This window comes from Ursus arctos, unplaced genomic scaffold, assembly GCF_023065955.2.
Source record: "Ursus arctos isolate Adak ecotype North America unplaced genomic scaffold, UrsArc2.0 scaffold_23, whole genome shotgun sequence".
Taxonomy (NCBI): Eukaryota; Metazoa; Chordata; class Mammalia; order Carnivora; family Ursidae; genus Ursus; species Ursus arctos.
The window spans coordinates 23,393,076-23,415,585 of record NW_026622908.1 but is presented as its reverse complement, the minus strand read 5'-3'; the positions used below and the strand labels follow the sequence as shown (position 1 = coordinate 23,415,585).

At 50.1% G+C, this 22,510-nt stretch overlaps 1 protein-coding gene across 4 annotated transcripts in view; it reads right to left on the bottom strand.

Moving 5' to 3' along the window:
* PRR5L (proline rich 5 like) overlaps positions 1-20,897 on the bottom strand; it is an 80,564-nt gene extending 59,667 nt beyond the window's left edge. For 2 of the 4 annotated variants that reach the window (XM_057317143.1, XM_026512097.4), the window contains exons 1-3: positions 20,603-20,895; positions 1,542-1,817; positions 63-143 (exon numbers count right to left, since the gene is read on the bottom strand). In XM_057317143.1, coding sequence (XP_057173126.1) covers positions 63-143; positions 1,542-1,705 — 245 coding nt within the window. In that variant the 5' untranslated portion in view covers positions 1,706-1,817; positions 20,603-20,895. Of the gene's footprint in view, positions 1-62; positions 144-1,541; positions 1,818-20,575 lie in introns of all 4 variants that reach the window. The other 2 variants (XM_057317142.1, XM_057317141.1) reach the window with 2 other exon arrangements.
* Positions 20,898-22,510: the final 1,613 nt, after the last annotated feature.

Sequence of the window (22,510 nt, the reverse complement as noted above, 5' to 3'; positions counted from 1 at the left end):
CCCTCCCTGCCACAGCTCAGGCCCGCAGGGGAAAATGGCCCCTAAATGGCCCATCCACGTACCTGATGCTTTCGTTCAGTGCATAGAGCTCGTTGCTTTGCAAGCCGCCCCCTTTGAAGACATTGATCACGGCAGTCTGGACACTATAAGGGAAACGGAAACAAGCCCTCGTTAGAGGATCTGCCTGCCTAGGGCAACCTCAACGAGCAGCTAAGGGCTAAAGGCAGGTGCAAGGGCCAGAGAGCCCATGGCACAAACATGGCCCCGTTTTCCATCCCTGGAAATCCATCATTTCATTCCCACGGTCCTTGGAGAGAAAGGAAGACTGAGGCCAAGAAGATTCAAAAGCAGCCCTTCTTCCCCAACTTTCTCAAAGGTGAGCCAGTGTTCCTCACTGGCCTCACCGTCGGCCCTGCTGGCAAGCAGCACTCATGAAGGGCAGGTGGTGGGATCTGCTCTCAGGACCCTGGGCCTGGAGGGATCCAAAATGGCGTCTGCGGCAAGCAGATGCCAATGGTGCCTGGGGTTCCTTCACTTGGGAGGTCCCTGTCCTCACAGGGCAGCCTGCATGCCTGGGGCTGATATGAAATAATTAATTCCTTGCCTCAGGGTTACCTTGGAAGAGTTTCATTGAGGCTTGCCTCTCTTAGCTCTTCCGTTCCCCTCCTGCAAGGTGTACAGGCAGGAGGGGGTTAGTCCCTGGGGGGGGCCACAATTAAGTCTTGACTCCACATGCTCTGGGGCACCAGCCCAATATTTCAGCAAGGAGCAGATAACAATCTTGTCTTTATCAAGGATCTCAGGTCTTTTTTTTTTTTTTAAAGAACACAGATCCATTCACAGCAAAACATGTCAGAGCCCCTCTTCACCCCCATCATAAGAGTTGTGCATTCATGAGAAAATCCAAAATGATTCAAAGTACAAAGAATCCAGTAATGGCTTTAAAATAATGATGCATTTAATTCATCCAAACAGTAACGGCTAGATATGAAAAACAGCCCACAAGGATGCAAAACATAGTGCTGATTCCATCTCTATTCAATGCTTGGTGTACAAAACGTCAGCCAGATACCGTATACCAGTGTGGCATCTCCTTTCCCAACCACCTGTGGCTCACAGGTACCAGGAGTCCCTGATTTATACCGCTCATTTGGCTTTTCACAGATACGTGTCTCATCCTCCCAGAGAGGGAACAGGTGTCTTGAGGTTACTTACACAGCCCCACCCCTGGGTACTCGAATACTCCGGGGTGTGACTAGGGAGCATGAACAGTAACTCTAAATTCCAATCCAACTGTCCCAGGCTGGGTAACTGACTCTGATAGCCCAGAGGCCCCCAGCGGCCCACCTCCTCTCTCCTCAAACTAGGGACGCCAGTGGGTACATCGTCCATAGGAAAACGTGCTGTCTTCATCAACTGCCTAGAAGTAATCACGACCTTCTGGAACAGAGCTCTCACAGGAGCAGAAGCTGAGCCAGTCCCCAGGCCCTGCTCTGGCCCTATGGGAGCCCTCTACTCCATGATGATGGGCCCCCCGTTACCTGTTCCAGGCTGAGTTGGAGCTCAGCTGCAGAGCCTGCCGGGCTGCTTGGAATCGGGGCAGATCACTGAGCACTGGGGAGCTCATGAAACGCGGCCTGGGCCTACGGAAGGAGCCCATCTTGTGGAACTCAGCGGGCAGACTGGGGGCGAAGCCACGGGTCATAAGTCCAGGTGAGGGGACGCCTTCTCCTGTGGACCAGAAGGTTCCAAGTGCCCACAGGAAGGGCTTCTCCCAGGGCTATCCTCTGGCGCTCAGGCTTTCTTAAAACCAACACCTGAAAAGAGAGGACAGTTTTTATTCAACACTCCCAGGTTGAGCAGATCATTTTAGAGGAGGCTGGCTGGGATTTTCCAGCCACACTATTTTAAAAACGACTCCAGGACCCTGCAGTTAATATCCATACCCCACCAGCTCCCATCCGCGCATTCTTACAGGTCTCTTTTTGGTTACCCCAAGGTGGGGAGGCAGCAACAACGGGCATAGGTCAAGGCAATCCTACAGAAAAGTGATTTCTAAGCTGTGCCGGACTATGGTTTCCTATAAACAGCAAAGTCTGGGCACTGGCTGGGTTTCTGCCGACCCTGCAATGTTGTGTATTCAGAGATGGTTTTTTAAAAAATGCCGCAAAAAGAACACAGGTGCTCCTTCTCCTAGCACTACGGACCTTCCACGATCTGCCCTTAGCATGCCAGCGTACGTGTATTGCTCAGTACCTCCCAAAGCATCAGTGCCTCTTCGCTCAAGCACATCTCACCATCCCTCACCTGCCGTCATGCACTCATTCCATCAGAACATGTTCGCTGAGTGTTCATTGTTTAGTCGCCACTGGGAGCTGAGGAGCATCCAAAGATTTCTGAGACATAACCCCTGCCCTCGAGAGGCTCAAGGTCTACTGAGAAGACGACTGTGTATTCATACACACAATAAGTATTCTTTTCCTGATTTTATTTTTTTTATAAATTTTAATTCCAGTAGTTAACATACAGTGTTAGTTTCAGTGTACAATATAGTGATTCAACACTTCCACACATCCCCCAGGGCTCTTCGTGGCGAAGTGCACTCCCTAACCCCCCCCAACACACACATCCCCTCTGGTTACCATCAGTTTGTTCTCTATAGGTAAGAGTCCGTTTCTCGGTTTGCTTCCCTCTCTATTTTTCCCTTGCTCATTTGTTTTCTTAAATTCCACATATGAGTGAAATCATATGTCACCTGTCTTTCTCCGATTGACTTATTTCACTTAGCATAATACACTCTAGCTCCATCCGTGTCATTGCAAATGGCAAGATTTCATTCTTTTTTGGTGGCTGAGTCATATTCCCTTGTCTTTATGTACCACGACTTCTTTATCCATTCATCAATCGACAGACACTTGGGTTGCTTCCGTAATTTGGCTATTGTAGGTAATGCTGCTATGAACATAGGGGTGCGTGTGCTCCCCTGAATGAGCATTTTTGTATTTTGGGGGTAAATACCCAGTAGTGCGATTGCTGGATCATAGGGTGGTTCTATTTTTAAGCAGTATTTATTGACTGCACACTATGCACCACTCACTCACCCAGGTCCTGGGGATACACTGGTGGCTCTGGGCAACGTGGTCGCTGCCCTGTGGAGCTTACAACCTGCAGACATGGTTCCACGCCATGCTTCTTCCCTCTCCCTAGCTTCTGACTATTTTTACTGCTTCCCTTGCCCAGAATTCCCTTCCTTTTCCTCTCTGCTTATCTAAATCTAACTTACCCTGCAGGGCTGGGTTCACGGACACTGTCCCCTGAGCCGTTCCCAGGACTTTATGGCTTTGTGGTTAATGGCAATGGCTTTGGAGTGAACCTGGGTTCGAGTCTTAACCAGGCCCCTCCCCAGCGGCATGATCTGGGGCACATGGAGTCCAGGAGTCCAAGGCCAGTAGCAGCACCAACTGCGCAGGACTGATGAGAGAAGACACGAGATCGTGGGACGCGCCCAGCAGAACGGCACACCCAAAGCTCGCTTTCCGCAGCACCTCTGTTCCTGTCATTTCAGTCTCAGATTCTTTTTTTTTTTTTTTTTAAGATTTTATTTATTTATTTGAGGGAGAGAGAGAGAGAAAGTGTACAAGCAGGGGGAGCAGCAGGCAGAGGGAGAAGCAGGCTCCCTGATGAGCAAGGAGCCTGATGTGGGACTCCACCTGGCCCTCCCCCTGCTTCTCAGGATGAACCCGCAGTGACTAAAATTGATCAATACATACCGCAGAAATCAAAATAGGCCTGCTCCATTTCCGCGTCTCAACGACTACACAAGTGCCCTGGAATTTGGAAAGATCTTTGCAAATCACTGGATGAGGCGAAGAAGAAATAAAACCACAGAGCCCCGGCTTTGGGATTTCACTTGCCTGGTAAAGGTCATACTATTAAAAGAGGATGCATTTCACTTCCGTTCTTTAAAGGGGCCTGCTAAGTGCAATACATCCGTGTAATTACAGGATATTAACTGCTCTGACGAGGACCTGAGACTTGAGGTGACAGAGCTGTCTCCCGCTCAGGGGCCTTTGCACAGGAAAGCAGAAGGTGAGCTGAACGGACCATCCAGGTGTTTACTTCCCAGCTTCTTGCTGAAACAGCCACTCCCCCCCACCCCAGGAGGCTGGGTGACACGGAGGACCCCGGGGCTGGCTCCTGTCCCCCTCCACCGCTTAGTCAGCAGCCCCCAGGCCTCGCGCTCCAGGCCGGGTGTGTATCCAGCAAGGCACCCGGGCGGCCAGCCCCATCCACCTGCAGCCCTCTTTAAAGAAGGATAATTCTCAGCCCAAAGAAAGACGAGCGCAGCTCCCACCACCCTGTCACTGGCCGCAGAGAGACACAGCAAGCCACTGCCTCCAACTCTACTCTCACCTGCAAGGCCTGCCACCTTCAGATCCCGACGGGCAAGACCGTCGGAAGCTGCCTTTGTTTCCACCATTCCTGCTTCCAGAGAGTCAGGAGGCCTCCCCAGAGCACTGCGGAGGGGGGGCTACTGGCAGCATGGACAGGAGCAGCCTGAAGGCAAAAGCTGGTGTCCCCCTCCCCCCACATCCACCTGCTACCACTGCGCTGGCCCCACAGGCACAGGCTGGTCCTGACCTCACCACGACAAATCAGAACATAAGACAGATGGGGCTGCCATGTTCAGATGACCAAAGTGACGCCCACAGGAGCAGAGCAACTTGTCCAGTGTCTCTGAGGTAGGAGAGCCGGCACTGGCTAGAACTCAGGTTCCCCGACTCCCCATCTAGAAAGTTCCCCAGGCCCCACCTCGGCCATTCTATAACCTCCTTAAAGAGACGGCACTTACTAGTCTCTGTATCCTCAAGCCTAAGCTCACTGCCCAAGACACAGATGAGGGAAGGATGGGAGCTCACAAGGCGCGGACAGCTTGCCTGTCGTGGTGCCAAGCACTGTCACCGTAGATGAACTTAGGACCCTCGCAAAACCCCACTTGAAGACCAAAGTAATCTGCCAGAGTCACAAAGCCAGATGGCAGGTTGTCGACTGGTATCCAGACTGACCTAATTCTATAGCCTATCCCCACGTTGTCATGCTACCGAACTCAGCCAGGAACCAGAAGCTACCATGTCAGTCAAAAACACCCACTCATGAGATTTCATATCCAAGTTTAAATCTCACGCCCCTGCGACAGACACACGGACACAAGGAACCCTACGACCACGTCTGACAGGGGAAAGAGGAGCCATGAAGAAAAGGGAAGAAAGGAGCAAGTGTGGACTGCCTTAGTTAGACACCCCATTTCCTAAAGCTGTGTGACCTTGTGTAAGTTACTTGACCTCTCTGAGCCTTGACATCCTTCTGCATGAAATGAGCATGCTAATGGTGACTACCTCAGCATTACAAGAGGATAAAATGAGTACGTATTTGTAAAGCACTTAGAGAGGACAGGCCGTGGCAAACAGCAAACAGCTATATAAGTGCTCGTTAAATAAATAACTTGTTATTTCTAAATCTCCAAGCAATGACAGCAAGGGAAATAGAGCAACACTTCCCCCTGTTTCTTGTGACTTCGGTGACATCTGGAAAACACTCCGCTCGGGAGGACGCCAGGCCTCCAAGCTGCCATGGTGGTCACGGAGTGCTGAGACTTGCCCCCTCCCACCTCGGGCAACACACTTATTTACTGACCCTTCACCTCCGTGTGGCCGTCCCGCAGTTTCAGAGCATTTCCACACATCAACACACTTGTAAATCTTACCCTAACCCTGCAAGGCGGGTCGAGTAGGGATCCTGTCAGATCAGGAAACTGAGGCTATGTGATTTGGCCATGGCTGGGAGGCGGTTGGGGCAGGGAAGCAGATCCCGCCCCGAGTCTTCCAACCTCAAGCCTGTCCTGCCAGGAAATTCTTCTTTTTTCCCCTATATATTTTAAAACATGTTCCTTATGCAACATATGTAAAAAGGAGCTTATATACACACACACACACACACACACACGTATCTTAGATAGTGATAAACTTCCACCTGCTTCAGAAAGAGGATGTTACCTCAGAAACCCCCTGTGTTCCCATTTTTCTGATAACAGCACACCTACTTGTTGCTCATAAAAAAGGTAAACATGCACATAAATCTATAACACACAAAGTGAAAAAGGCCTCACTCTAGACACTTAGTGTCGAGAAGCTCTCTGCCCGGAACGTGCTGAGAGGACGGAAATGTTCCAGATCTGTGCTGTCCAAGGTGGTAGCTGCGAGCCATGGGGCCGGTGAGCGCTTCCAATGGGGCTAATGTGGCTGAGGAAGTGAATTTTAATTTCATGTCATCTTTAACGCCATACACACATGTCCACACAATATCTGAACGAAGACGGGTCATCTGTTCTTCCCTCTTAAGACATTGTGGCTATCTTCCCCTAACACCGTATACCGATCGACTTCATTATCTTTTAACGGTCTCCTCCTTCCATTTAGGGGATACCATACTTGACATAAGCAGTCCCCAGTGGATGGGTACTTTGGGAGTTTCTGGTTTTTTGTTCCTGCAAAGAGTGAGCATATCCGCCAGTCTCAGGGACCCTGTGCCTCTGACAGAAACAGCGCTGCAGAAAGGGAGCTGGGACGTCTCATGACCGTAGCTCCCACAGATGAGTGGCCCCGAGTGGCTTCGGAATCAGGCAAGCCCCGGCATCACGGCGCGTTCTGCGGCTCACTGACTGTGACGGGCGGAACCACCACTGCCCCAAAGACGTACCCACTTCTGAGTCCCCAGAACCTGTGAATATTATGTTAGACGGCAAAGGATGTGACTCCGTTGAGAATCTCGACAGAAGGAGCTCATCCTGGACTTTCCAGATGGGCCATAAATACCATGACATGTATCCTCGTAACACGAATGCGGAAGATGCCAGTGGCCACAGAAGCAGCCAGAAGGGGAAAGACATCGATTCTCCCACAGCGCCCCTGGAGGAGGTACGGCCCTGCGACACCCTGCTTCGGGACTTCTGACCTCCACAACTACAACAGCATGCATTTATGCTGCTTGAGGCCACCAAGTTTGTGGTAATTTCTTATCGCAGCCCCAAGAAACGAATATACTCACGGTGTGGCCTGGGACCACTCTGAACCGCAGTCTCTACGTCTGAAAACAGGGGAACAGAAAGAGTTACTTTGGAGAGCTGTGGTGATGAGACAGATGATCTGTGAAGTGCCTGGCAGGGATCCAGGACTATCAGGGGCGACACACAGGTGCAGTGAAGGTTCTGAGCAAAGGTGCCAGCACCAGGCTAAGTGCCATCACTTACTGTGTGACCGGGCAGGTGACTCAGGATTGCTATGAGGGGTGAAAGAAATGACTCAAGTAAGGCTTCAAATAGTCCCGGTATATAGCAAGTGGTTAATAAATGCTACGTACTGTTTATTTTTATTACCACCACCACCACCCCTGTATTAGCCTGCTCAGGCTGCTGTAACCAGAGGCCACAGCCTGCATGACATGTTAAACAACAGAAATGAATTTCCTCATAGTTCTGGAAGCTAGAATGTCAAGATCAAGGTGTCAGCAGGGTTGGTCTCTCCTGAGGCCCTTCTCCTTGGCTTACAGATCACCACGTTCCTTCTGAGTCCTCAGACAGCCCTCCGTCTATGTACGTTCACCTCTCTGTGTGTGTCCAAATTTCCTCTTTGTACAAGGACACCAGTCAGACTGGATTAGGGCCCACCTAACAGGCTCACCTTATCACCTCTTTTTAAAATTTTTTTTTTAAGATTTTATTTATTTATTTGACAGAGAGAGAGAGCCAGAGATTATAAGCCGGCGGGGCGGGCTGGAATGGCAGTGGGAGAAGGAGAAGCAGACTCCCCACTGAGCAGGGAGCCCAATGCAGGACTCGATCCCAGGACCCTGGGACCATGACCTGAGCCAGGCAGACGCTTAACCAACTGAGCCACCCAGGCGTCCCTCATCACCTCTTTAAAGGCCCTACCTCCAAACACAGTCACATTCAAAGGTACCGGGAGCTGAGTTCTGAATACAAAGCCGGAGGGCACACAATTCAGCCGCAATCACCATCATCATCCTCATGCAAAGCTCTTTACCTAATGTCTCGGGATGAAAGACACCCGTGTTTTGGTGGGTGTTCTCCTGTGAGGACCAATGCAGTTAACATTTAGAGACATGTGCTTCTAAAATGATTTAAATGGTGACGCTGTGGGTGCTTAAGTTATCTGGAAAGCTGGGATCCTGGACACAGGAAGGGCTGTGGTGGTTACAGGGTTACTGGGTATCCTCACTGGTCTTTCTCCCCCGGCTCACTGCACAGGGATTCCTTTGAAAACCACACACAGGATCCAAGATAGGTTTCTTAGAGGAAAAAAAAACCGTGGCGCCTCAAGCTCTCCTCCCAGCGCCCAGGGCCAGGTCACAGGGAGTGTGGCGACAGGCCTGCAGGCCAGCCCAGCGGGGCCGGGCCGAGGAAGGAGTGCGCTTAGTGGGAAATGCAAATAAATTCCACTCCGCCTCCAGCCCGGAGCTCTGAAAGGGGAAGTGGAACCATGGCACAACTTAAAATAAAGAAGTGAGTGGCTTCTAATGACTCTGAGGCTTCCAGGAAAAAGCCATTCTGAGGGTAAATAACAAAGAAGTCAAAGAAAACCAAGAAAACACAGTCGGATGTGACCGCCCAGAAAACAAGGAGAAGCCAGTTCCCAGGGAAACGGTAGAGGCTGCCCAATCGACATGTCCCCCTCAGAGGCTCCCGCAGTCAAGAGACCTGGCGTGCAGCTCCTTCCCTGGGACCCGAACAAGGACAAGAAGAGCCAGTGTCCTTCAGCACCGGCAGGATTTGACCAGTCGGCTCTAGTCACTGCCAGAATCCTCTTGATGACAAGGCCCATGAGGAGAGTGACAGCACCTCTTACCGAGGGCCCGCTGTGACACACACACTTGCCGTATTCTCTCACTATTTCCACAATGAACTTAGGGGGTCTCAGCCAAAACCTTAAATAGATTACGACAGAAAGTATCAGTGCGTCGCATCTTGGGGACACGTGTATATTACACCTGTGCTCATATGCCCAGAGTCTAAATAAGTTGCGTATTTCATACCGTAGGTAATAGTCAAAATGTTTGAAAGCCTCTGTGTGCTGTTACAGAGGAGAAAATATACCCAATGTTTAACTAGTCTAAGGTCATACAGCTTATGACAGGAACCCCACTGCCCAGAGCCCTTGGTGCCCATGTCACTTTGTTGCTTCCATGCCTTCGAAGGCTTCCCACAGCTGTCAGAATAAATCCCCAAACCGCATCCTCATACCCTCACCTCCTGCCACTCTGTACCCCAGCTCATTGGTCTTCCTTCATTTTCCAACACTACCTGTACCCCAGGACCTTTGCACATACTATGCCCCCTGTGTGAAATACTTCCCATCCACTTCACCAGGCTCAAACCCAGGGACCCTTTATCACCTGTCTTTCACTTGTTCAGAGAGCTCTCTTTCCCCTCACTCCTGATTAGATCACATGACCCCAATAAAACACCCTCCTCACCCCCTTTCTTGTCTTGTCACCCAATAAAGGACTACAGAATTCATTCTTATTATTTTTGTGAGGTCCATGAGAGTATAGACTATGTCTATCTTGTTCCCAGGTGCTTAGTTCAGTGCAGGAATTCTGTAGACACTTGAGGAAGGAGCACATGAACCAGCCACATGAGAGGCACTACTTCCGAGAGACACGAAACTGTGCGCGCCTGTCAGCTGAGAACACCAGCACCCAAAATTACACAAGGCTTTACCGTATGAAATATCCTGATATTGAAATATGACAGCTCTGGGTCTGAATCCAACCTCTACAATTGATTAGCTGGGTGACCTGAGTAAATGACTCAAAGTTTCCTCATCTTTCAGGGGCGCCTGGGTGGCTCAGTCAGTTAAGCATCTGCCTTCGCCTCAGGTCATGATCCCAGGGTCCTCGGATGGACCCCTGCATCAGACTCCCTGCTCAGTGGGAAGCCTGCTTCTCCCTCTCCCTCTGCTGCTCCCCTTGCTTGTGCTCTTATCTCTCTCTCTCTCAAATAAACAAATAAAATCTTAAAAAAAAACAAGCTTCCTCATCTTCAAAAGAGTGGGTTATATGCATCTCCACAAAATAACCTAGATCATAGGTTTGGCGCATCCAAGCCCCCTCCTCAAATTACAGCTAGTGTTAATATTTCATAACACGCTGGGGTCTTCACAAAACCCTCGCACATTCCAAGAGATGACCTATGAGTAGGGAATGGGGCAACAGGCGCGCTCACACATTGCTGGAGGGAGAGCAGCGTGGGGCAGCTGCGAGGAACGGAAAGTTGACAAGATCTGCCTCAGGGACAAAGGCTGTGCTCTCTGACCTAGCAATTCTACTTCCAGAAATTTTACTCTAGGCATGTCAAGTGACTTACATAACCATGGTTTTACCACCGCCTTCTTTACGACAGCAGCAGATCGGAAATAACCTAAATGCAACAGAGGACTGGCTATGTAAGCTTGGGCGTCCCACACGCTAGAATCCTATGCAGCTGTAAGAACGAACGGGAAAGCGCCTTATATACTGACTGGCATGCCCTCCCATCTGCATGAAAGTGTGCTAAACGCAGAATCGCGTGTATATGATGCTACCATCTAAGTAAAAGAAGACGAAAAGAGCATTTGCATATTTCATTGCACTGCATAGAGTATCTCTGGGAAGACAACCTGGAAACTGAGAACACCTGTTTCCCCCAAGGAACAGGGCTGAGTGACAGGGGCACAGTAGGGAAGACTTTTCTCTGCAAACCTGTCTGCACCTTGGAATTCTGAAACATGAACATGTATGACAGAGTCAAATACATAAGTAAAAACAAGAGTGATGCCTGCCCCACCCCCGCTCAAGAAAGACAATTAAACATAAAGGCTACCGATTTGTTCAAAGTCACTCAGCTGCTTGGAAGAAGTGAGGATTCTAACTTGGCTTCTGATCCCAAATAAGTGAGCAATTATAGTTCATTCGTTCATTTGACACAAGTTTCTTTCTTTGGCATTTATTCTACGACAGGAGCTGCCTTGTACAGGGACACACGGGTCAGAAAAACCCTAGAAAGGGGCGCCTGGGTGGCGCAGCGGTTAAGCGTCTGCCTTCGGCTCAGGGCGTGATCCCGGCGTTCTGGGATCGAGCCCCACATCAGGCTCCTCCGCTATGAGCCTGCTTCTTCCTCTCCCACTCCCCCCGCTTGTGTTCCCTCCCTCTCTCGCTGGCTGTCTCTATCTCTGTCAAATAAATAAATAAATAATCTTTAAAAAAATTAAAAAAAAAAAAGCCCTAGGAAAAAAGAAAACGACAGGAAGACCGACTTCTTTCCTTTTTCGCACCATGTGTCGCATACTTGCTATACTTTGCAGAACATCGCAGACGGGGCAGGACCCTCCCTGGGCTACAGGAGGCAGGCACCACTCAATCCAATCTGACTTTCGCCACCTCAGGACACAAGCTCAGTTTTGCCAGATCTGAATTTTCCAAGAGATGCCAAAAACCCAGGTTTTTAAAGTGCGAACTCATGTGACTTATTTAAGTGTTGGCATTAAACTCCCCAAGCAGACGCGCCCTTTAGGGGCCTAACATAGAGGTTTGGGACCTTTATTTTATCCCATCACAGCTATGACCACCAGCCTTCTCACACCCTTCCCCGGGGCCCCCATCAGGTGTAATGTAACCCCCCCACAAACCAGCCACTGTGGGCTTGGGCAAGTCACTTCCCTTCCTGAGGTCTGCTGGCTTAACAGCTGATGAAAAGAGTGTGGCCTAGCTGGTGGCCATGAGCACCTTGGCATCGTCAGCTCTCCGTTCGGCCCCTACCCTGACTGCCCTCCAGAACTGAACACCTCTGAGAGACGAGGCAGCAGAGGACCCCCGCCACAGCACAAGCCCAGAACTAGCCCCCACCCACCACAACAGCTAGCTGGCCAGCCTCTCAACTATCTGCTGTCTTATCTCAGTCCTACCCCATCACTGACTCCGCACTCAAACAACGAGCTCCCCTTCGTATTATAGACACACGCACACACACTTTTCCAACAGGACAAGCCGGCAGCGCGCGGGGATCCCAAGAAGAAACCCACAGCCAACAGGACCCACCGAGCCAACCCAGGAAGCTAGATCTGACCCCTACACGCCCCACCCCAGCCCACCAGACAGAAACCAAGTCAGAAGTGGGTATTCAAGAGTGCTGAAACCATTCTGCAAATCCCTGACCATGACTCTTTTACTCTATTTAATCACTGAAAAGACTATCCTAGCTTTCATCAGGGGCCGGCCACAAGGGTCAGGACGGTGCCACGCCTCTGTGTCTAGCATCTCGGTTCATCTCCACTCGAAACTAACAAGGCAGGTTTAATCTTCCCACGTCCCCGATGAAGAAACTGACACACAGGGATTCACTTGTCCAAAGTCAGAAGATTAGTAAGAAGGACCGAGCGTCAGATCCTACCCGACTCCAGGGCCTGAGCTCCCAACTGCCGTGGTTTTAGCAATACTTATGTCTGCCACACGCAGAGCTGAGACGTGACCACCACCCGTGGCTTCCTTTCATGCGCACCATCGACAGCTTCTGGCCTGGCCGGAACATCTGGCCTGGACATCCACCATCTAAACCCTGGTGGGTGACACAGCGCTCCAAACGCTACTGTCTGGCAGACAACGAGAATCTTCAGTGTGGGGAAATGTGCTCCGGGCTGCAAGCACACTCTGTCTCTCCCAGGAAGGAGGCTTCGTTTTCTCAGGGCCCTTACCAGCTTGTGAGGTCATCGTTGTTTGTTTACTTGTCCACTGACGCGCCCCGATGGCATGTAAGTTCCTCAAAGTCTGAGACCTGGCCCGTCTCGTCCCCTGCCATCGCCTGCTGCAAGCACAGTGCTGGGCCCATACAAGGTAAATGTCTCTGAATGGTGGAATGACACATGGACTTCCAGGCCACCCGCCAGAGCAGCCTTCCCGTTGCCGAGGGACCAGAAAAATTCTCTCCCCGGATGACTGAACTGCGGCCCGCCTAAGTATGACTGCGGGAACGTGGACCTGGGCCGCGTGGGCCAGGAATCCTGGGTCTGCGTGCGGGTGAGCGGAGCCGACAGACAGGGCCCGGGAGAGGTGCCCACTACAGAACCGTGTGACTTCTCCGCAGCTCTTGGGGGAAAAGCGCCAGCCGAGGGACAGACACACTCCCACAAACAAGAAAATGCGAAGGGTCAAGTTCAGACTACGGAAAAGGCGCCACAGGAAGAAGGAGACAACTTTCTCAGCGCTCCACTGGAAACCGATGCAGACAGAAGAGTCTTGAGAATGTGAATTTAGGCAACAGTAAATATTAGGGCAAAGAGGACACAAGCCCCAGTGCTTCTCTCTGCTTAGCCGTGCCTTCTCAGTGCCCGGAGCACTCAAAGCACTGACGATTCCGATCCAGCTAGCCTTAATTATTTCATCACATCGTCACCCTCACCCTGGCCTGCAAACCACTGTATCATCACCAGAAAAAAATCCCCTCCTTCGGTACAAGTCAAGCAAAACTGTGGGGAATAACCACACATCTTATTTACTCATCTGTGAGCCCCACTTTAAGGATCGGGTTTCTTGGAGTGCAAATTGTGAGGGTGTGGCCCGTAAATGCCATGCAGAGCGATGCTGTGGGGCCTTCCAGATGATAAACCCGAACGTCTAGACAGAGGCGGTGGCGGAGGCTGACCATTACGTGAGCAATTAGACTTCTGACATCCAAACCCTGCTGGGTGACACAGCGCTCCAGACGCTACTGTCTGGCAGACAACGAGAATCTTCAGTGTGGGGAAATGTGCTCCGGATTAACTCGTACTATTGGTTAAAAATGAGCTTCACCCTCCCACTGCAAGAATAGGGTGAGATGCTTTTTCGTGAGAAAACGGGATTGAAGGAAAGGAAACTTCTCTCCATGCCCTGCAGCCAAGTATAGAAAGCACTGAACAAAGACTCAGAAAACTAAAGAGGCGCCTGGGATCTGATCACTTCACAGAGGTCATGGGGTCACTTCAAGTTCATTCAACAACCAAACATCAGGAGGTCCCGCGTTTGCCAGGAACTGAGAAGAGGAAGCATAGAGGGTAAGGAAGTATAAACCACCTGCTTCCACGGGGTTCAGGGTCTCGCCAGAAACACCCAGAAGTAATGTTATGAATGCAAGTTGACAACTATAATTGAAGATGGGCAGTGGAGACAAGATGGAGGCAGAAGGGTAATTCACCTTTCCCAGTTACAAGGCAAAGCTATTAAGAAGTCAAGTGAAAAACACAGGTTCTCCATTTTCTTGCCAGTCACTCTGAAGAACATGGATGCTGGAGCCTAGAAAGGAAATGTGGGGAAGGAAACCCAAGTTTCATAGGTAAGCCCTTCAGAAGCTTGAGTATCCTTTTTCATTTGTGACAGACAAGGACAGGATGGAAAAAATCACAATTCAACGAATATTTCGTGAGCACCTACTATCTGAACACAGAGACAAGCCGGATGTAGCCCTACCAGCAACAAAGAAACAAAAAGAGAAAGAAGAAGAATTCAGTCGTGATTAAAGACAAGAAGGCCTGAAGCCAGGATGGCAATCTCGATTCTTAGCGGGGCCGAGGCAGGGAACACCTCCATGTTAAGGGAGTTCACTCGTTTTGGTTTCTGGTTTTTTTTTTTTAAAGCCGGAAACCTTAAGTTTAGATATCAAGTCTCCTAATTTTTATATTTTAAACAGCGGTGGACCAATCCCATTACTTTGAAGTTAAGAAAACTGAGGCCCAGAGCAACTGGCCAACTTGCCCACGGTCATACAGCTCGCCCATGGCAGAGTTGAGATCAGATTCCGGATCTCAATTCCCTGACCTGTGTTGTCTCCAAGATGCCAGTTAAGGCCAACGCAGGGACTGTTTCAACAGCTCCCCTCTCTGCAAAGTTGATACCGACACCTTTCAGAGTGTCTTGAAAGTCCTCGATTGTCCTGTTGGTCAAGAATTAAAAAAAAAAAAAAAAAAAAAAAGAATTTTTAAAGCTTTTCTCAGAACACTGCAAAGGATTACCTTGTTTACCCACCAATTTTGCCTCCAGATACTTTACAGTGAAAGGGGTCACGCAGCTCCACAGTGGGGGACCCTGGCAGCTGGCACGCCACAGCAGAATTCCCCGAAATGACGGCACCAGTTGACGTGGTGTCCCCCAAAGACATCTGGGGAACGACAGTGAACCAGTTCCAAAGGAGTATGCGGAATTAGACAGCAAGCGCTAATGGGTTTCCATTGCGGATTTACGCAGCTGAGGTCACGAGCAGGTTGTAACAGGGTCTGAGGCAGCTCAGTTCAGAATAACACACACACACACACACACACACACACACACACACACACACCACAGCCCTGGCTGGATTCCTGCCCCCAGTCCCTGTAAAGAAGACAAAAACAAACACTCGTCTCGATGTCCTTCCAGGCTCAGCTCAAGCTGACATATACTCTAGTTCCTGAATGAAGGAGCCCCAAGCAGTCCCTCAATCCCTAGTATTTGCTTAAAACCTAAAAACCTAACAGCTGTCACAGATGCCTTCAACCAAACACAGAACTCAGCCCGGATCAAAAAGAACCAGCCAAGATGTACTGTATGGTGACTAACATAGTATAATAAAAAATCATTAAAAAAAAAAATCTCTGAGCAAATACAAAAAAAAAAAAAAAAAAAAAAAAGAACCAGCCAAGCCAGAGAAAGTTCTGTAACAGGTAAGGAGGAGCAAGAAACTGGGGGTGCTGCTGGCATTTGACAACCAGCTAACGTGAAACCAAGACACTGACGAATGCATTAGAAAAATCTTATATCTGTACCCCAAAATTGAAGAGAAGGAAGGAGAATGAAAGCCTAGAGAGGTAAATACATGTTTTTAGGTAGCATATGATTATATGCAAAATAAATTGTACACACACGCATGATGGCTCTTCGGGCAGTGGCCGGGGTAAACGTTGACCGTATTTTCCCATGGGGCGTGGTCAAAAGAAGGAGAAACCTTTTGGTAAGTTCTCCGCTCTCTCAAACCCTCTGGGCACAGGTCATCTGTCAGCACACCAGGGCCCGGAAGAGGACCAGGCAAGTGAGGCGCTGTCTCTCAGCATCATGCCCTTCGTGGTTACATCCTGATGGCTCCCCAGTCCAGCCTCGAAAGCGCACACACCACCCCGTTCGATAAAGAGCACTCAGATTTTTGATTCAAAGCTCAAGCTCAGAGTAAAGGTGGCTGATTTTCATTATAGGCCTATCCTTTTACTACAGAGATAAAGGAGCAAGTCATACTCCATCCAAAAAGCTTCACACAGCTGTCCCTAAATTTCCGACAAAGAACTCAGTTCACCGGCTTGCTTTCCAGAGGCTGACAGAGTCGAACGTACCTGGCTAGGAGCTTCAGCTTTGCAATGAAGCCAGTATATAAAAACATCATCTACTATCCTGCTACAGAAATGTAGTATTTTTCAAAGGTAGGGAGCAAGAGAACGCCCTCTACACGTTTAAAGAATATAAAAAAGCCTCCAAAATCCCAGAATATGTTAGAACTAGAACTATCGCGGATTAAAAAAAAAAAAAAAGTCAGCTTAAATTTAATAGGCCGTTTAAATTCCTAGTTGATGGTAATTAGAGAGCAAGCAACATTTCTTTAAACGCTGCTAGACAGAACTTAATCCAATTTAGGTAATCACTAACCTTTGCTGTTTTTTTCCCCTCCCTCTCTCTCCTCTAAATGAAATCCAAGGATTGATCTACAAAGGCCATAAACTGGCAAAGCATAAGAAAAGAGTATTTAAAGACAGAGGTTGGATGATTATTACCACGAAAGGCCAAGTCCAATTAAAATGGAAACAGGTCTCAAGAGCTCCCTAATTTATATTGCCTATAAACTGGGGAGTCTTACCAAGCATCATCACAACAGAAGGTATGCTGAGGGAGGAGGTGGGGGTCCTTCCTGCCCCACTCTCCCCCCCTGGGCACCTCAAGTGGCAAGCCAATTGCCAGGTCTTGCTTTACAGTGTGACAGCCATCCCCTGCCAGACCAAGGCTCGTAATTCTCTAAACTCAAAGTATCTGCAGAGCCTCTCTCCTTCTTCCATGGAGTAAGGACTACCCAGACGGTCCCTTCAGCTCCTCCATTGCTCACCCACCTCCTATCCCCTCATTTTTAAGCTCCCACACTGCTCGGATATCCACTTCTGATCCAGAAACTTCCATGTGAACCACCAGGACTTTCTTGAGTACTTGGCATCCTGGATTCTTCACGGAAGGCCTTCAAGGGGAGATATCAAAACATACTGGAAAGCACAAGGCGCTTAAGTTAATGGCTGTTCCGTCAGGAAAGGAATTAACCTCTCTGAGCCTCTGTTTTCACATCTTAAAATAGGAAAAAGAATATTCCCCTGCTCAGGTTGCTGAGAGGCTCAAATGACATCACCATAGCTGTCCCTGGCTCATGACAGCTGCCCAAGAAATATGTCGGCTTGTTTGTTTTAACTGTGCAAGTTTCAAAGCAAACCTTGGATCCCCAGTCCCTGAGAAAAATGTTCATTAACTCAAGATCACCTCTGATGTCTCATCATTTATACTGGGATCATGTATACTCCCAACTTCCTTCCCGGTTCCAAAGTGGTATCTTCCCTTATAAAACACTGCCTTCTGCTTATCAGGATATCACTCTCTCTGTTCCCAAATTCCTAACCCAGCACAAAATCCCCCAAAATACTGTATTCTCAACCTTCAGCAATTGAGATATTAATTCACACTGACTTGTTAACAAATAATACAGTCTATAAGCATTACTTTTAACATTTGCACATAGAGAGGCAGCTCTAGGGAAGAAATTTTTAATGACAAACATTAAACAGAGTAAGGATCTCTCAAAGGGGCTCACACCCTACTTCTCAAATCAATTCTGTATTGGTCTAGTCCTGCAAAAACCATCAGAAGGGAAAAGGCCGCAATTGAAGAAAGATTTCAGTACGCTTGATCTTGTACAAGGGCTCTACAAAAGGAATGACCACAGGAAGTAATGAGGGTAGGAAAATAATTAAGAAATCCACAAAGCCCTAATAATCCCATTTTCTACAGATAAAGGGTTTAAATCTTGCACATACACTGTCAGTGAGCAAACAGAAGATGATGACATTTAGGTCCGGACTACCAGCATGAAATTTTCAGGTACCAGAGTAACAGTTTCCTAAACACAAGATTAGGACTTTTTTTTCCCTTCAATAATTGAGCCATCCTGTGGTACTATGTGACATCGAGAAAAAATAAGAAAGAAGAAGCCACCAAGTTACTCAACTATAAGATGATCTAATCAACAACTGAGGAACAACAAACTGAAGGGAAACATCTCTAGTACCGGCTCCCACTAGAGACCCCATCCTCAGCTTCACCCCTGTGTGTGCGCCTTGGGACAAACCACTTAAATGGTTTGTCCAAAGCCTCAGTGGGCTTATCATTACAGTGATGGGGCTATAACCGTCCCTACCTCATCACTGTTTTGGTGCAGATTATATAATATTATCACTGTCTCTTAGGGCAAAGTTTAAGACATAATAAGAACTCAAGGAGTGTTTGCCCCCCTTCCTCCTTTTCTGAATAAAGGGAACATTTTTATAATGTTCAAATAACAATTACTATTGAAATCTCACCTCCCGAAATAAATATCCATGAACCTCTGGATCTGAAAGAAACGAGGTCTCCTCATTACAAAACAAGGTAGTCTAAACTAAGCCCTGGAGAAACAAGTCAGTTGGACTAGCTCATTTCTAGTGTCTTTCTTTTTTACACTATTCCTGGTTCTGGCTGTTAGAAGCATCAGGAAAATACAGAAAGGACAATGGTTGGGGTTGGAAAACCGAAGGCAATTTTGTGGATAGATCAAGCAGTGTTTCCTCTATCTGCTAGTTGCCTACAAAACAGGCTCTCAAGGGCACCCTTAGTGGGTTAGAACAGCTCAACACTGCAGCCAGGTTCCAAAAAGAGGAGGGCCCATCGCACCTTTCTCGGCGGTACTGGGAACCTCACCAGGCGCTTACATTTAAAATGTGGCTAAATTAGCATCTGCAAGCTCCATTTCCCCTCCTGACCCACTTGCTGCTTCATGGTGTCAAGAACAGCGCCTTCCACCAGAGAGCAATTCACCCGAGCTCAGCGCCGGGACATTTTGCAGCGTGTAGGCTAATGGAATGTCAGGACGGCAACACGCGGTGGTCAGGGTCACCAAAGATTGGTCAAACGAGAGACTTCATCAAGGAGCACCCTTTGGAGGGGAGTGCGGACCGTTAGCGCCCTTGACCACTTTGGTCCTTCGCGTGGGCCGTTTGAATTTGAACGGATCCTGTGGACAACAGGTTCCAGAACTCCGTCGCAGCAGGGATGCCGGGAGACCCACCCAGAGCTTTTAACATGCGGGTCTCGGGAGCAAACGTGCCTCCGAGTGGCCGCGCGTGAGCCTTCCGTCTTGTGGGGCGCATCGCAGTAATTGAAACCTTACACACCGCAGGACTGCAGCGGCGTCTATAAATACCGCCTTACTGCTGACAAACAAAACGCCGGCTCCCGGCACCGCGGAGGAAGAGGCGGCGGCATGTGACCGAGGGCAGGCGCAGGGAAAAAACCCTGTTGCCTACCAGGGAGGCACCCCAGAGCCGGTTGCCGAAACACAGTTTGCAAGCACACAGCCTGATGTGACCCGGGGCGCCCGCCCTCGGGAACAGGGGCGCAGGGCGGGGAAGGGAGGGTCCTGGCCGCTGGGGGCCCGGGGGGCCCGGGGGGCCCGGGGCTCCGGAACGCCCCCTGCACGCAATGGGTCCCCCCGCGTGCGCACAGTAGGCCCCCCGCGTGCGCACAGTAGGCGCGCAGAGGAAAGCCTGGCCAAATGGAGGGCGGGCGGGCAAGCCCGCGTGGAACCGGGGGTGCAGCCGGCGCCGACAGCCACCCGCCCCAGCCGGGTGTCTCGCGGGCTGCGCCCCGGCCCGCCCCAGTCGGCGGAGCCCGGCGGAGCGCGGGACAAAGCGCCTGGCCCCCCTGCCCTTCCTCCCACGCCTGCCTCAGCAAAAGGGGGACGGCAGGAAAAGATGGGCTGCCTCGGGGCGCCGGATCGCCCGCGCCCCAGCCGGGGCAGCTCTTTAGATTTGCCGCCTCAGGCAGAGGGAGAACGAGAGAGGCAAACAAGCAAACTTTCTTTTTCGATCTCCTGGCACAGCCTGGGTCCCGCGGTCGGCGGCATCCCCCCATCCCACGCTAAGCCACACGGCTTCCCCCCGGCCCCCCGCCCCAACCCGGGGGTCGCCAGTCCGGTCCCCTCCGTCCCCCTGCTGCGTGGGATCTGAGGATCCTGCACCGTGCTGGGGTCCCCATCCGGTTGCCCCCAAATGTGGCGCTTTCCCCAAGCCCCCCGGCCCGTGCCCCGCCAGTCTATGCCCAGAGTGCACGGCGAGTTCCTGCTCAATCCTGCGCGGTAGCTGAGCGGACAATTCCAGCCCCTCCCCGGGACTTCCCCACTCACCCCCCTGGGGTCCCGGGGCTGAGTCACCTCGAGTGGCGCACACCCGCAGCTCGCCTCCACCCGAAACTCTGCGCGCCCAGGACAAAGTTTCCGGTCTTCCAGAGAAAGTTTTCTCACTGGAGAGCAACGAGGGACCTGGAGGGCTCTCCCGCCGCGCTCTGCCCCGCTTTCCCTCCTCCCTCCCCGCGCAGCGCTGGCCTCTGCGGGGTCCCGTCCAGCCTCCCGTCCGCCAGCGTGGGTCCGCCAACGCCGCGGCCGCGGAGCTCCACGAGCCGGGCTGGTGACACGTTTCCCTCCTCTCTCGTCTCAAGGCCGCCTCCTCCCCCTCCTTCTTCTTCTCCTCCTCCTCCTCCTCCCACTTTTCCTGTCCTGTGCTCATCGCTTTAGTTTCTCTCCTGCGGCCCCCACCCCACCCCACCTCAACCCCTCCTACTCCTCCCCCCCTGCAGCGACTCTCACTCCGCTGGGAAGGGGGAGGGGGCGCCTGCACTTTCATCCAGATCAACAATTTCAGGAAATCCAACTCTCAACTTGAAAAGCCTGGGAGGATGCAACAGGTCGAGAGAGAGCTCACACTAGAGGAGATCCCCGCCGCTAACCTCCACCGAGGGATCTCCGCCGCATCCCCCTACCAAGGGAAACTCTACCAAGAAGCCATGGGATTGTTTCTAAGCCTTAGTAGAGTCCCAGAGAGACTGGGATTTTCGCTGTTGTTTCAAGGAACAGTCCCCAGGCCGATTCCAGGAACAGTGGTTTTAAGTGCATTAATGAAAATATAATTCCAGTGACGCCTCTCCCTTAGATTTGCAAAACCCTTTTAAAGCTTCCAAATTCTCCTTCCAGCTGAAGGTTTAGTGAATTGGAGGGTCCCTCAGAGTTTGAAACAACAGAAAACAAGCCGATCTCAAAATTAAAAACAATGTAAAATTCTTTTCTTTTTTTTTTTTTTCTTTTTCTTTCGTTCTTTTTTCTTTCTTTCTTTTTTTTTTTTTTTTTTTCTTCTTTTTGCAGGTGCTAAGAATTTGAGGCAGCTGTTTTCAGGACTCACTGGCTTGTATAATTTCACCCTATGGTTGAGCAGGAAATACTTTTAAAATGCTGTCCGCTCAAACATCACACTTAGGCTTTGAAACCACAGTGACATTTGCTGAAGAAAAGATGTGTCTTTTTATGTCAAAACTGAGAAAAAAATAAGTGTTTACTTTGATCACTGTGACCTTACAAGACCTATGTAAGCAAGGGTTGCTTGGTCAGGGTGTGCCCAAGGGAGGAGTCTTGAGGGGGTTCGAAGAAGTTCCCCAAGCCCCACTTGTCCAGTGATATTCAAGGATTCCCAGTTCAAACCCCAGGGTGGTGAAGAGACTTTAAATCTCATCCCAGAAATCACACGCATGGAAAAGCTCCAGGCTCCAGGCACGTGCCTGGGAGAGGAAATCAGAAGGGGCAGGAACTTGAGAGATGGCCTCAAGGCAGCTGTGCTGAGGTCTCAAGACCCCAAGGCTCGAGCCGATTGGAAGGTCAGAGTTTGTATCCCACCTCCTCCTGTTACTAGCTGCAGGATATTAGCCAAGTTACTTAACCTGTGCTATGCCTCAGTTTACCCCTGTGAAAATGGGGATAAAAGTAGTAGTGATCCCAGGAGTGCTATGAGGATGTAATGAATTCATATGGACAAAGCGCTTAGAATCTCTGAGGGATTTCAACAGAAATTAAGCCATTATTATTACTATTATTATCTCTCAGGTCAGGAAAGTGAAAAAGGAGCTATTTCTACAGGGCTGCAGGAAGCCCTGGTTGGGCACACCCACTCTACATTCTAACTCCCTCATCTTCTTCAAGTCTTTGCTGGGGGGGGGGGGGGCACCCTATTCTATTTCAAGCTGTAACTCACTCCTCCCTCCCAATCCCTCTCTCTGGACTCTTTTCCTTTTGTCC